Source organism: Sminthopsis crassicaudata, chromosome 4 (genome assembly GCF_048593235.1).
Source record: "Sminthopsis crassicaudata isolate SCR6 chromosome 4, ASM4859323v1, whole genome shotgun sequence".
NCBI lineage: Eukaryota > Metazoa > Chordata > Mammalia > Dasyuromorphia > Dasyuridae > Sminthopsis > Sminthopsis crassicaudata.
In genome coordinates, this window is record NC_133620.1 from 197,688,165 (window position 1) to 197,703,280 (window position 15,116).

At 33.8% G+C, this 15,116-nt stretch overlaps 1 protein-coding gene across 1 annotated transcript in view; it reads left to right on the forward strand.

Moving 5' to 3' along the window:
* Window positions 1-15,116, forward strand: part of PDSS2 (decaprenyl diphosphate synthase subunit 2) — a 323,326-nt gene that overhangs the window by 127,171 nt on the left and 181,039 nt on the right. Inside the window, 1 exon segment of the mRNA XM_074310163.1 lies at window positions 14,876-15,010. Coding sequence (XP_074166264.1) covers window positions 14,876-15,010 — 135 coding nt within the window.

Genomic DNA, 15,116 nt, shown 5'->3' on the forward strand with positions numbered 1-15,116 from the left:
TGTAATTAATGATTTTGTATACATATATGCAGATGAAAACAATTTTAAGGTGATACTTAAAAACAATTACATATGAAATCTTATAACCTTTTAAAAATTCTATTTAATCTTCCTGGAAAAGATAACTTAATCCAGAGAGAGGACTATGGGGACTGAATGTGGATTACAGCTTAGTATTTTCACTTTTTTATTCTTGCTTGTGTAGCGAGCTGTCGTCTCCAGAAGCTGCTGATCGCTCTCTGGAAGGAGATCTTCTGTGTCAACTCAAATCTCTCGGACAGATTCTTCTTCCTGTAGAGAACCGTTGTCTCCAGGCAGTTGCCGTTAACTCTGGTCCAGAGAAGTGACTTCCCTTCCTGCAGAGAGCTGCATCAAGCCTGATGTAGGGCAGAGACTTCTCCTATCTCTGGAGTGCTGTCCTCTTTTATCCTCCCAGAGAATGGGCGAGGGATAATGCAAGGGCTTCTGGGAAGAAGTACTCCAACCAATGAGCTTGCAAACTCCTAAGCATGCAAGCTCTTCTCCAGGAAAGGCCTGAACTAGAGAATTGTCAAGTACCGACTTAGCACTTAGTAAAAACCCAATATCTCATTATCTCATTAGTACTTAGTAAGAACCTAACAGCTTGCTTGCTTTTTTGTTTTCTTTTTCATTGTTTTCCTTTTTGATCTGATTTTTCTTATTCGGCATGTTTGTGTGTTTATGTATAGAAGAATTGCACATGTTTAATATATATTACTTGCTTTGGAATACAAGGTTTTGCAAGGGTGAATCTTCAAAATTATGCATTTGTTTTGAAAATAAAAAGCTTTAATTTAAAAAAAAAGCTAGCTGATACTTCTCAAAAGTAATAAATTTGTTAGCATATTTAGGTAGGTGTTTCATTAAAAGGTGTGATAAATGCATCTCTTCGTATTTTATTTTGTTATTCTCATTTTGGTTAGCTTGGTATTGAGTCATTTCATTTGGGTCCAATTCTTTGTGACTCCCTTTAGGATTTTCTTAGCAAAGATAACACAGTGGTTTGACATTTCCTCTCCAGCTCATTTTACAGATGAGGAAACTGAGTCAAACAGGTTAAGTGACTTGCCCAGAATTATCCAGGTAGTAAGTCTAAGGCTGGCTTTGAAGTCAGAAAGATGAGTCTTCTTGACTCCAGACCCAGGATTCTATCTCTATTTCTTTTTGTCCTCTGCTAGCTTAACAGACCTCATTATATATCATATACTTTCTTATTGGGTAAGTTAATAAATATATAGTACTTTTATGCCAGAAAAGAGCATTGTACTTATAGTCAAAAGAATGGAGTGTTTAGTGGAATATGGTGTTTCCTTCTGCCACAACCCTTTAGCACTTGATGGAGAGACACACACACACACACACACACGTGACTTTCACTAGTCCCTTACTTATCTTTGGAGTTTGCCATCAGTTTGTTGCTCTGGAGTTGTTTGTCTCCTCAATGTGGGAACTAGGGTCCCAGTGCTTCTCTTACACCTCTACTTCAGATTAATAAGGAACATTTTTCTTTTTTTGGCTGAGGCAACTGGGGTTAAGTGACTTGCCCACGGTCACACAGCTAGGAAGTGCTAAGTGTCTGAGGTCAGATTTGAACTTAGGTCCTCCTGACTTCATGACTGGTACTCTATCCACTGTACCACCTAGCTGCCCCATAAGGGACAAATCTTTTTTGACTCAATTCTAAATGTATGGAAGGAAGAAGAAGGATATTTGAATTGTTCCTATAATACAAACATGAATTAGGCATGGAACAAAAAGTTCTATTCCACCACAAAAAAAGGGACTACCAAGTAGTAAAGAACAATTAAATTAATACATTCAGCTGAAAAGCTAGTGCTCAATCAACATTCGAACAGTGCTACTTATTCATCATTTTGCATTTAATTTCCTTGAAGTGGCCCCATTCTTCCATGGGTTCTGATTCTGGATAAATGCTTTCCTTTGTCATTGCCACAACTGCTCCAATAATGAGTATCCTGATGCTAAGGAAGGAGAAGATGCCAGATGTCCTCAGTGTCCAAGGAGTTACTTTATCATGGGATACTCCTAATAATTACATTAGCTTCTGAACTCCTACTGATGTTCTTGTATTTGTACAAACCCAGAGATGCTCAAGATGTTACCTAACCATTTATTTAACTAATGAAAAAGAAATAGTAAAATAACAGAAGTATTCATTTTAAAAGCAAGCGTGGGCATAAAAAAAAACTCTAAATTCACATATACACCTGAGTAACCTTTCAAGGCACTAAGGATCAGGAGAGACTGAACACACCATTTCAGAAATCTGCCAAGGAATCATATGAGTAAGGAAAACCTGTGTTAAGGGTGAGTTACAATTCCAAAACTATAAATTTTAGTATTGTCTTTCTGTCTCAATAACTGTTTATAAAAATTCCTTGACAAACTAGCTTCTGTGAGGAAACTAGACTGACTTGATTCATGCTATGATTGAATAACACCTCACTGAGTTCTACATCTCAGCAAACCAATCTCTTGGGTAACCTCTGATTCCCTATTTCAAGCTGTTCCTCTGCTGAGAACTTACTACTTAATGGTAATGTAGTATCCATCACTCCAGCTTTAAACTTAACTAGTGCGGTTCTGAAATCTTTCCTTTCTCATCTCTCTTCTTCTCTTTTTAGTTTGTAATCTAGGCCCTCTGAATGATCTCAATTTAGCTTATTATATAGTAATAAAATTCTCAACATGTCTATAATCAGATAACTTTTCTCCCATATTCATAAAACAGTTCTGGTGCCTATTTCCAACATAGCTTGTTACATTATAATTGAACAACAACTGTATCAGAACTCTGTGTCAGAGTAATTATTATCCTTAGGACTGTGAGCCAACTTATATCCTAGACAAGTGAACTAACAGTGCTTATGTAACTCAGCAACATACTGTTCCATATGAAGAGAGAATGGTCTTACTTAGTAAAGAAGATAGTACATTACATGTCCAATTCAATGAATAGAAAAATATCTCTAAGATTAATATTAATAGAATCTTATTTTAATGATTGTTATCAAAGCTTCCAATTTTAGGTTAAAGGCTATCTATAATTATAGGCCTCTAGGAGAAATTAAAATTGCTTGACTCATGCCTACAGTAAATTTCATTGAATTAAATCCAGTGTAAATTTATTAGCTTCTTCATAAGTCTTTTCCCACTTAGCAATCATTTTAATCAAAGTATTCCTTTGGGGCAATATTTATATAAGAACTGTTTAAAATGTATTATTAGATATCCTTATTAAGACAACATAATTTTAAAATGTTGTATTGGTCTTTTTTTTTTTTTTTTTTTTTTTTAATTCTAAAGAATAGGGGCAGCTAGGTGGCGCAGTGGATAGAGCACCAGCCTTGAATTTAGGAGGACCCGAGTTCAAATGTGCTCTCAGACACTTAACACTTCCTAGCTGTGTGACCCTGGGCAAGTCATTAACCCCAGGCTCAGAAGGAAAAAAAAAAAAAAAAGAATTCTAAAGAATATTCTCTGAACGAATCGGGGAGCTTTTTTGCTATGAGGTTTGTGACTTCAAAATACTTTCTTACTACAGTCACTGTAATTTGTGAGATGTATTAGAATTTCAGAGAGGTTAAAAATTAAAGTAGTGGGCAGAGAGCAAGTTAGTTATTGGAAAAGGAAGTAATAAAATGAAGAGTTTCCACAGGTTAATTAAAAAAACATTAGATTGATGATCTGAATTTGAATCCTTGTTCCAACATTTATTACCCTTGTGACCCTTACCAAATTGCATAAACTCTCTGGGCCTATTTCCTTTTTGTAAATTGAGAGAGCTTAACTAGATGACTTCTGAGATGTAGTCCAATGCTGTCTTCACAACTGTGTTTGATAAACCCAAGAATAAACTAGTCCTTATAACTTATAACAAGAATAAACTCCTTATATAACAAGAAATATAGGGAAAACTGGAAAATAGCTTGGCAAAAAATATGTAACATCAACTTCTACCATATACCACAGTAATTTTCAGTGGATATGAACTCAAAGGTAATAGGTCACATAATAAAAAGAGTTGAAAGAAAATTATGTAGTACCATAACCATTATGGTACAGGTAGAATTTTTAATAATATGAAATAGAAAAGATGACCAAAGATAAAGATAAAATAGGCACTTTTAATGACATTATAAATTTTTTGCATTGTAATGCTGGAGAAACTGAGGCAAGATAGAGATTAGAGCATTTTTTAATATTTTATTTGAGAAGGGGAGATTATACTGGGGGCATGTTGCCCCCAGGACTGAAAGCATCCAGCAGGGAATGTGAGGTTCTCATGAAATATATATATGTGACTCCAAGCTACCGGGTAGACCAAGGCAGGGGCGGAGTCAGAGCACTGAGAGCCAGAAAGGACTATCTATCAGAATGGGGGGAGGCACCAGACATTCTGATAAGTAGGAAAGGTCTGGGGTCATGATGTCTAAGATAGAGGATCTTTCTCCTTATCTGGATCAAACAACCCTATGATTAGGAGGGAGAGGCTATGATTAGGAGGGAGAGGCGGTGTGGCAACCAGGGGGATTGAGTCAGAACTATTCAGGGAAACTAAGGCAGGACAATTAAAGAGAACTGTGGCACAACAGCATGAAAAAAATAGCATAACTAGATTAAGAAGAGTAACTTATTTTGGGATAAAAAGAATTTTGCATCAAATATCTCCTCTAATATCCAAGTTAGAATTAATATAAGTATGAAACCGAGAACCATTCACTAATGGTTAAATGGTCAAAAGATAAGAACAGTTTTCAAAAAAAATTTTTTTTGCAAAACTATTAATTGTAGGAAAATTTCCCCAAAATCACTAATCAGAAAAATGTATATCATAACAATTATGGAATTATGCTAAAAGAGTGATTTAAGTGGCTACACCTTTTGAATGAAGGATCTCTCTAAAGAGTTTATCCCTTAATGAGAGCAAAGGTTCCATACACTGAAATATTCATAAGCATTTTTGTGGGGTCAAAGAATTAGAAACAAAATGGGTATTATCATATAGGAAATGGCTAAGCAAATAGTGGTACTTGAAAGAAATCAAATGTTATACCTTAAGAAACAATGATATCAAGACATGATGATACCATCACTTAGAGAACCCCAAAGACTCTGCTAAAAAGCTATTAGAAATAATTCAGAATTTAGCAAAGTGGCAGGATACAAAATAAATCCATATAAATCCTCAGCATTCTTATATATCACCAACAAAACGCAATAGCAAGAGATACAAAGAGAAATTCCATTCCAAACAAATGTTGAGAGTATAAAGTATTTGGGAATCCATCTACCAAAGAATAGTCAGGAATTATATGAGAAAAATTACAAAACACTTGCCAAAAAAATAAAGTCAGATTTAAATAATTGGAAAGACATTCAGTGCTCTTGGATAGGCCGAGCGAATATAATAAAGATGACAATACTCCCCAAACTAATCTATTTATTTAGTGCTATACCAATCAGACTCCCAAGAAAATATTTTAATGACCTAGAAAAAATAACAACAAAATTCATATGGAAGAATAAAAGGTCGAGAATTGCAAGGGAACTAATGAAAAAAAAGTCAGAGGAAGGTGGTCTAAGTGTACCTGATCTAAAGCTATATTATATAGCAGCAGTCACCAAAACCATTTGGTACTGGCTAAGAAATAGAACGGTAGATCAGTGGAACAGATTAGATACAAAGGACAAAAAAAGGTACATCTATAGCAATCTAATCTTTGACAAACCCAAAGATACCAACATTAGGGACAAAAATTCATTATTCGGAAAAAACTGTTGGGAAAACTGGAAATTAGTATGGCAGAAATTAGATATGGATCCACACTTAACACCATATACCAAGATAAGATCAAAATGGGTCCATGATTTAGGCATAAAGAATGAGATAATAAATAGATTAGAGGAACAGAGAATAGTCTACCTCTCAGACCTGTGGAGGAGGAAGGAATTTATGACCAGAGGAGAACTAGAGATCATTATTGATCACAAAATAGAAACTTTTGATTACATCAAACTAAAAAGTTTCTGTACAAACAATGCAAACAAGATTAGAAGGGAAGTAACAAATTGGGAAAATATTTTTAAAAGTAAAGGTTCTGACAAAGGTCTCATTTCCAAATATATAGAGAACTGACCCTGATTTATAGGAAACCAAACCATTCTCCAATTGATAAATGGTCAAGGGATATGAACAGACAATTCTCAGATGATGAAATTGAAACTATTTCCACTCATGAAAGAGTGTTCCAAATCACTGCTGATCAGAGAAATGCAAATTAAGACAACTCTGAGATACCACTACACACCTGTCAGATTGGCTAAGATGACAGGAACAAATAATGATGAATGTTGGAGGGGATGTGGGAAAACTGGGACACTGATACATTGTTGGTGGAATTGTGAAAGAATCCAGCCATTCTGGAGAGCAATTTGGAACTATGCCCAAAAAGTTGTCAAACTGTGCATACCCTTTGACCCAGCATTGCTGTTATTGGGATTATATCCCAAAGAAATACTAAAGAGTGGAAAGGGACCTGTATGTGCCAAAATGTTTGTGACAGCTCTTTTTGTAGTAGCTAGAAACTGGAAGATGAATGGATATCCATCAATTGGAGAATGGTTGGGTAAATTGTGGTATATGAAGGTTATGGAATATTATTGCTCTGTAAGAAATGACCAGCAGGAGGAATATAGAGAGGCTTGGAGAGACTCACATCAACTGTTGCTGAGTGAAATGAGCAGAACCAGAAGATCACTATACACTTCAACAACAATACTGTATGAGGATGTATTCTGATGGAAGTGGAAATCTTCAACATAGAGAAGTTCCAACTCACTTCCAGTTGATCAATGATGGACAGAAATAACTACACCCAGAGAAGGAACACTGGGAAGTGAATGTAAATTGTTAGCACTACTGTCTATCTACCCAGGTTACTTATACCTTTGGAAGCTAATATTTAATGTACAACAAGAAAATGGTATTTACACACATATATTGTATCTAGGTTATATTGTAACACATGTAAAATGTATGGGATTACCTGTCATCGGGGGGAGGGGGTAGAGGGAGGGAGGGGATAATTTGGAAAAATGAATTTAAAAAAAAAAAACAAAAAAAAACCAATGATATCAAGAAGCCAGAGGAAAATAAGAAAACTTATATTAACTGAAAAAAATAGCAAAGGCAGCTGAACCAGGAAAACAATCTACATAAAAAGAGCAGTAATATAAATGAAAAGAACAGAAATACAAAACTGAACACCATATAATTACTATGACTAACCCTAGCCCTGATAAAAAGAAAGTGCAGCTCCCTCCCTAATTTGAAGAGTGGCAGGCTATGAATATGGAATGTGGGACATTTCAGATATGTTTAATATGTTGATTGTTTTTATTGATTTAAAAAAATTTATTAAAAGGAAAGATGTGCTGGGTAGGAGAGGAGGAAAGAATATATTAGAAGAGAATATAATGAAAAATCATTACAAAGGAATATAATGAAAAATCAGGGGATATCAATAAAACACTTTTTTAAAAGAACAAATAAATGATTTTGACCATAATGACCTTAAGGAAAACCACAGTGGTTTTCCTTAAGGTCATTATGGCCAAAATCATTTATTCTCTTTTACCTTCAAGATTCATACATAGATAGTAGTTGCCTTAACTATTTTCTGAATCATTTACCACTGAGGTTTGCCTGTCCTCTCATCTCTCATCTCTCTCCTCCTTATTTGATAAATTAATAATAAAAGTAGGAAAGGAAGACATTTACAACATATGCTACTTTGAAAAGGCTTCTGGAAGCTATTGTAAAAATATAAGTATGTTTTCTTGTACTAAAGTAAGTTCTCTGGGGGCAGATTAACAGTTTGAATAAATTAAATAACTGTTTCCAAAACAGTGTAGCCTTAAATTCAGTTCATTAACATCCTTTTTGGAAGTAGTCATGATGAGATAAACCGATAACATTTACAACTCAAAAATTAGCTCACTGTTTTTTTTTTTTTTTTGTTTTTTTTTTAATACAACATCAAAAATCTACAGGTTTTCAAGTGTCTTAAGGAGTTGCTGGACAAAATTTCCCCAAAGCTACATATTCATGAAGAATTAGCACCTAACTATATTTAGATAATTTATAATCTAGAGAACATAATTATTATAGCAAAACTTGGGACACAATCTGATTTATAAGTTGTTATAGTATCACACAGACAATTCTGATCCTTATCAGCAATGTTTCCTGAAATTATTTTCCTTTGAGCTGATAAGAAATTGAGACAAAGGAGTCATTAAAACACTACTGCAACTGAAAATTGAATTATTAGATACCAAACACATAAGAGTTTCACTATATGAAAGTAACTTTCAAAGGCTAACAAAATATTTTTAAATGATCTGCAATCAAGGCTACTTAATTAACAGTTTAGGATTGTGTGCATAGGCGCTCTCTCTCTCACACACACACACACACACACACACACACACACTCTCACACATGCACACACACAAAATGTCCCAAAAGTCTTATGGTTTTAAGCTATAAAAACTTTAGAAATATAAATGCTATAAACTTATACAAAGCATCATATGAAAATTTGCTTAAATTCCTTTTACATTTACTTAGATTAGTGAATTTTAAATAATAAATTTTTAGTTTTAACAAGACAAGGTAACATCAGTGTACATTGTATGTGCAACAGTTTCTGGATGACCATCTCGCTGACTTGTGGATTGGTAGAGGACAATCTTGCACAATCAGATTGGTTATCTCCTGATCTATCTCCATTAGACTTTTTCTTGTATGGTCACATCAAAATTTCATGACTACATAAAAACCTAATTCTTTGGATGATCTAGAATTATGAACACAGTACTGCCTTTATGAAATAATTTTCAGTTGAAGTTAAAATTATTTCTAGTCATATAAAAAGGTCCTCTAACTCACTATTGATCAGAAAAATGAAAACTAAGACAACACTGAGGTATTACTGTTCACCTCTCAGATTGGCTAAGATGACAGAAAAAGATAAAGATAAATGCTGGAGGAAATATGGGAAAATTGGAACATTAATGCATTGGTGGTGGAATTGTGAACAAATCCAACCATTCTGGAGAGTAATTTGGAACTATGCCCAAAGAGATATTAAACTTTGATCCAGCAGTATCTCTCCTGGACCTTTATCCCAAAGAAATTATAAAAAAGGGAAAAAGACCCACATGTGCAAAAATGTTTGTGGCAACCCTTTTTGTAGTGGCAAGAAACTGGAAACTGAGTGGATGCCCATCATTTGAAGAATGCTTGAATAAGTTATGGCATATAAATGTAAAGGAATATTATTGTTCTATTAGAAAAGATCAGCAGGCTTGGAGATGCTAAATGAAGTGGGCAGAACCAAGAAAACATTGTACACAATAACAATAAGAATATAAAATATTCAATTCTGAGGGATGTGGCTCTTTTCAATAGTGAGGTGATTTTGGGCAATTCTAATAGACTGGGGATAGAGAGAATCATCTGCATCCAGAGAGAAAACTGTGGGCACTGAGTGTGGATCACAGCATAGTATTTTAATCTTTTGTTGCTGCTTCCTTGCTTTTTATTTTCTTTCTCATTTTTTTTTCCTTTTTGATCTGATTTTTCTTATGCAGCATGATAATTGTGGAAATATGTATAGAAAAATTGCACATGTTTAACATATATTGAATTACTTGACATCTAAGAGAGGGGAGGGGGGAAGGGATGGAGAAAATATTTGGAACACAAGGTTTTGCAAAAGTGAATGTTGAAAACTAGTGTTGCATATATTTTGAAAATAAGCTATTATTTTAAAAAATAAATGCAACCCTTTCAATCATCTGAACAGCAGCTGATGAAAGTTTTTACAAAATTTTAACAATCAATTAGAGTGATCTATTTGTATAAGAGAGTGGTTATTTTGAATTTTCATAAGAAACATCAATATTGAACATTTAGATAATTAACCTTTCAAATGTTCTTTGTAAATTTGCTACATGGGGTGTGTGTGTGTGTGTGTGTGTGTGTGTGTGTGTGTGTGTGTGTGTGTGTTGGCACAATGGTTGGCATTATAGTAGTTGTACTGAGCAAATCACTCAACTCTGATTGCCTCTCAGAAAATAAACAAAAACGTGCATGTGTGAGAGACAGACACACACATACACATATACATACACACACACATAGCATGTACTTGGTAAAATGCATGTGTATGTACACATTTTAAATTGACTACAATGGAATGTTTGTTTTGAATTTACCTAAGAAAACAGTTGATAGGCAAAACAAGTATTCTATCTTATATAACTTTTTTTTTTTTTTTTTTTTTTTTGCTGAGGCAATTGGGGTTAAGTGACTTCCTCAATGTCACACAGCTAGGAAGTGTTAAATGTCTGAGGCCAGATTTGGTATCAGTTCCGCCTGATTTAAGGGCTTGTGCTCTATCCACTGCACCACCTAGCTGCCCCAACATTAATACTTTTAAAAATTCTGTCTATTTAATTTTTATAAATTGTTTTTTGTGTCTTATTTCCTTTTTTCTTCTCACCCCAAAATCAGTTCTCTCACAAAAAGCATGTGTTTCATAATTCTATCACTCTTCTGGATATCCCAGGACAATTTAGTCCTGGCCCCATTTTCCCAAAATTCGTAAATACAACCTATTTACAACCATTTCTATATTACCATACTTCTCCACTGTTATTTTCTGGTTGGTTTTGTTGTTGTTTTTGTTTTCACTTTACCTCCAAATCCCTATAAATGCTTTACTGTGACTTTTATCCACCCAATGCCAAATCCTCTCTCTTGTACATCTAACATCTTTCTTTCTAAACATAGGATCAAAGGATTTGGAGCTTTAGGACTTTAAAAAGAATTCAGTTTAACTTCATTTTTATAAGTGAGAAAACCGAAGGCCACTGAATTCCAAGTCCATATACATTGCTTTTTTTTTTTTTTTTATAGCACCGTGTTTTCTTTATCTGTTAATGTCTTACCTGTCCTATAAATTCCAATTTAGATTTTACTTCTCCTTCCTCTACCACCCAAAAGACCTTCTTTAAGCCTCACATAGTGGATGCCTTGATCTAAACTCTTTATTGCAATTACTAAATGATGAGTATATTATATATTTCTCTGTCTCTTACTCTTCTATCAAACAATATGTATTTATTGTGTCATTGATTTAAAAAAAAAGAAACAAGAAAGAAACATTCCTAGAGCCTCTATTATATGAGGAAGGCAAAAGAGGTAGGAATAACATTTATTTAAGTGTATACAAAATAAATTCATAAATATAAGATGATTTTGGGAGGATCTGGAAAGGCTTCATGAAAAATGTAGTACTTAAGCTGAACTTTTAAGGAAAAGTTAGAGCTAAAGAAAAAGAGGAACAGCCAGTGCCAGTCAGGAAAGCCAGAGGAGTATTACATAGGATGATGGGAAAAGTTGGAAGGAGGTCAGGTTGTGAAGTGCTTTAAATGTTAGTTCATTCATCAGAATGAATTTTGATATTTCCTTAGATTTAAACTTGTCTTCTTAGTTCTCAGGACACTTTTAACCTATGTTGCAAAAATCCTGAGGCAGAAGGAGGGAGGTGGAAAGAAGGTTGTATGACCCACGTCAATATTTAACAAAAAATTTAGAAAAACTTGTTTAGTTATTGTTTCACTTGTGGCTGACTCCGTGATCCCTTTTGGGAGGGAGGGAAGTGGTTTCTTGGGAAAGATGTGGAGTACCATTTCCTTCTCTAGTTCACTTTACAGAAGAGGGAACTGAAACAACTGAAACAGATTAAGTGATTTGCCCAGGGTCACACACAGTGAGTGTCTGAGAACAGATTTAAACTTCTAAAGAAGAGTCTTCCCAATTTCAATCCCAGTGCTTTATCCCCTGTACCATCTAACTGATCCTAGCTGTGATTAGGAACAACTGGAATTTATTAAGTAGGAGAGGGTAGAGGTATATGAGACAAAAGAAGACCAAATCATTTTGATGATTACTACTGCATAATGTAGTTTCCAGTCACTTTTCAGTCTTCAACTATTGACATAGTTCCTGGCATATAGTACATTTTTTATTTTCTTCCTTCTTCTATGTTATAACAACTTGGAATACAGACTTTTAGAAACAAGAACTTCTTTTTGGCATCATTATAGAAAAAAAAGCAACTCCCAAATAAAACCATTATGTCATAGAGTTAAATTTAGAGTTCCCAAACATTCATGTAAACTTTTCAGGAAAAAACCCCTCATATTTTTTACAAAATAAATAGTATTCCTTTCAACTCATGGACAAGATTGAACTGAAGTAGATATTGTATAAGAACTCAGAGCTATTGAAGTTTGGGATAAATTTATATATAATTAGACAATGTATTTAGTAGCTTTTGTTCTTTTTTCCTCAAGAACTTAAAATTTTTTCTTTACTCTAAACCTAGTAAATATCAAATAGATTTTAAGTGATTTGTATGCAAAATTATACACTGATAATTGATAATTTAATAATGTAAAGTGTGTATGGTCTTTCCACAAAATAAAAGAATTGTTTTATTTCAGTATACCCTCCAATTTTTTTCTGCCTCTTTTAAAAATATAGTTGCTATTGCTGCTGTTCTAATTACGTTTCTGCTTTTACTTGTTCTCACTTTACTTTCTTTACTCCACATTGCTTTATATATTTCTTCCCATATTTTTGTAGGCCTCATATATTTCTTTTTAGCACATTTATTATTTATGTACCGTAATTTGTTTAGCTATTTCCCAACTGTTAGACATGAGTTGTTAAACCTTTTTTGCTTTTATGAATGAAAGTGTTATAAATCTTTAAAAAAAAAATAATACCTTTAGTATTAAGCCCTATTAATGGGGTCATTGTTTTAAAAAAGGTGTGAATGATGTTGTAATTCACTATACAGAGCCAGTTTATTTCCTAGAACTTAATAACTAGGCCTTCTAACTGACCAAAATTTCCTTACTTAAAAAGGATGAAACAAATTTTATTTAGAAAGCCCTATATCGATGAAGGAGCCATAGAGCTAATCATATTAATACTAACAAACTAGAATACCTCATTGACATTTTTATCTGGTCTTAACAGTCCTGTATATGGCCCATTTATATATTGACTATTTCATTTATTCTGAAATTACTTTAGCTTAAATTGGTCCCTTCTTCACAACATATACCTATGAGGATATTAACAGTCAACCACATCAGGACACAATGGTTGAGGAATACTTAACTTCAATTTATTTTATTCTTATTGCTTATTTTACTACATTTATGACTTCAATATAAAATGCATGTGAATCATTTGTATTTTAACCATTCTGTTTAATTTTTTCTTGTGCTGTGAGATTATATAAAATATCTCTGTTCCTGCTGTGAGCATGACACTATTCTTCAGCCTTAAAAAGTTATTTCTGTTAACATAAAATTTGTCTTTAGGTTTTAAAGATGACACTGTTCATTTCTTACAGAACTACCATCTGCAACACTAACCTCAAAATATTCCTGACGACTGCATCAGAAATACTGGAAATTCACTATAAAGAGCAAAAGGAAGTTAATATTCCAGTTTGAAACCTATACCTATCTGGATTGATAATATTTTGCGTAAATAACCAATGGAAAATAACACATATTGCTGATTTTTCCTTTTGCTTGTGAGAGTGAATCCAGGTTAGAGTGCTTAGATTTAAATTGGTCCCTTGGCTCTTAGACATTTCCAATCTAAGCAGAAAGAATTGAGGATTTGTCTGATCACATTTTCACCAAAAAATTAGAGATAAAAAGCCCAGTATTTTTATTTCTTATTCTGTTGTTGCCTCTAAAATTCAGTTATAGCTTTGTCCTTCCATTTTCTATCACAGGATATCTTTTTCTCTGGCAGATGGATATATTGGATTGAGAATTTAAAATAAGAAGGTTTCCTGACCAAAAATTATCTTTTTCTTACAGCTACAGTTTATCAGTTTTTGCCCACAAATAGGAATTTAAGTTGTTTTTTTTCAGGGCCTCCTTAAAATTCTCCCCAAAACTCCTTCCTCATTACTTTCCTGGCTCTGCTTCTGACTTTCCCAGATTTGCCACCATGTTTCAGTTACTGTTTCATCTGGGAACTTCCCTCTGTGTTTGGAACCTCTTCATCTGAAATATTTTTGTCCTTCTGTTTTCTCAACCCTACTCCTATTCTCAACATCCCTCTATCTGTAGATGAGTTCCTCCTATAACCTTAGGGGAGGGGTCTAGTCCTCTCCCCTCTCAAGTCTGCTTTTGATTTTTGGGATTTAAATAGCATGTCCTTTCCCTTGTTCTCTTTTAACCTATTTCCATTTTAAGCTCCTTTTTTGATGTTATATTCCCCTATCAGAATGTAAGGTCTTTGATGGCAGCAACTATCTTTTTGCTTGTATCTATATCTCCTGTATTTGTTAGCACAGTTCTTGGAAACATCATAATTACCTAATAAATACTTATTGTTTTACTACCTCTTAATCCATTTACTCCCTCACAATATTTATATACTCTCAGAAATCCTTAATTTTATGAATATTGTATACTAACTAACCTGTATATAGTGATTTAAAGTTTGCATCACCTTTTACCTACCATGTGTCTCCTAATCTTGTGAGTATAATAAGTAGTACTATCTCCATTTTACAGATAAAGAAACTAAGTCTCAGAGAGTGTAAAAGTTTCTCTAACTGCATCCAAAATACTTTCCACTATATTTATTTTGTTATGATTTTGTGAATCCTGTTAAAATGAATAATGAAAAGTCATCTTTTACTTTTTGTGTGTTTAGGAGGCTTGTACATGACAGTCGAAATAATCTCCAATTGCGTGGCCTGGTGGTATTACTTATTTCCAAAGCTGCTGGACCTAGTAACACTGCAGTGTTGCCTCTCAAGCATGACATGGTCAGTGGAATTTATCCCAGGTAAGAAGAAACTGGCTTTCAGAAGGGTTGGATTTTTTTTTTTAAGTTAATAGGTATCGGTTGAGCGGACCACCATATATAGCCATTATTAAGTATATGTACTTTA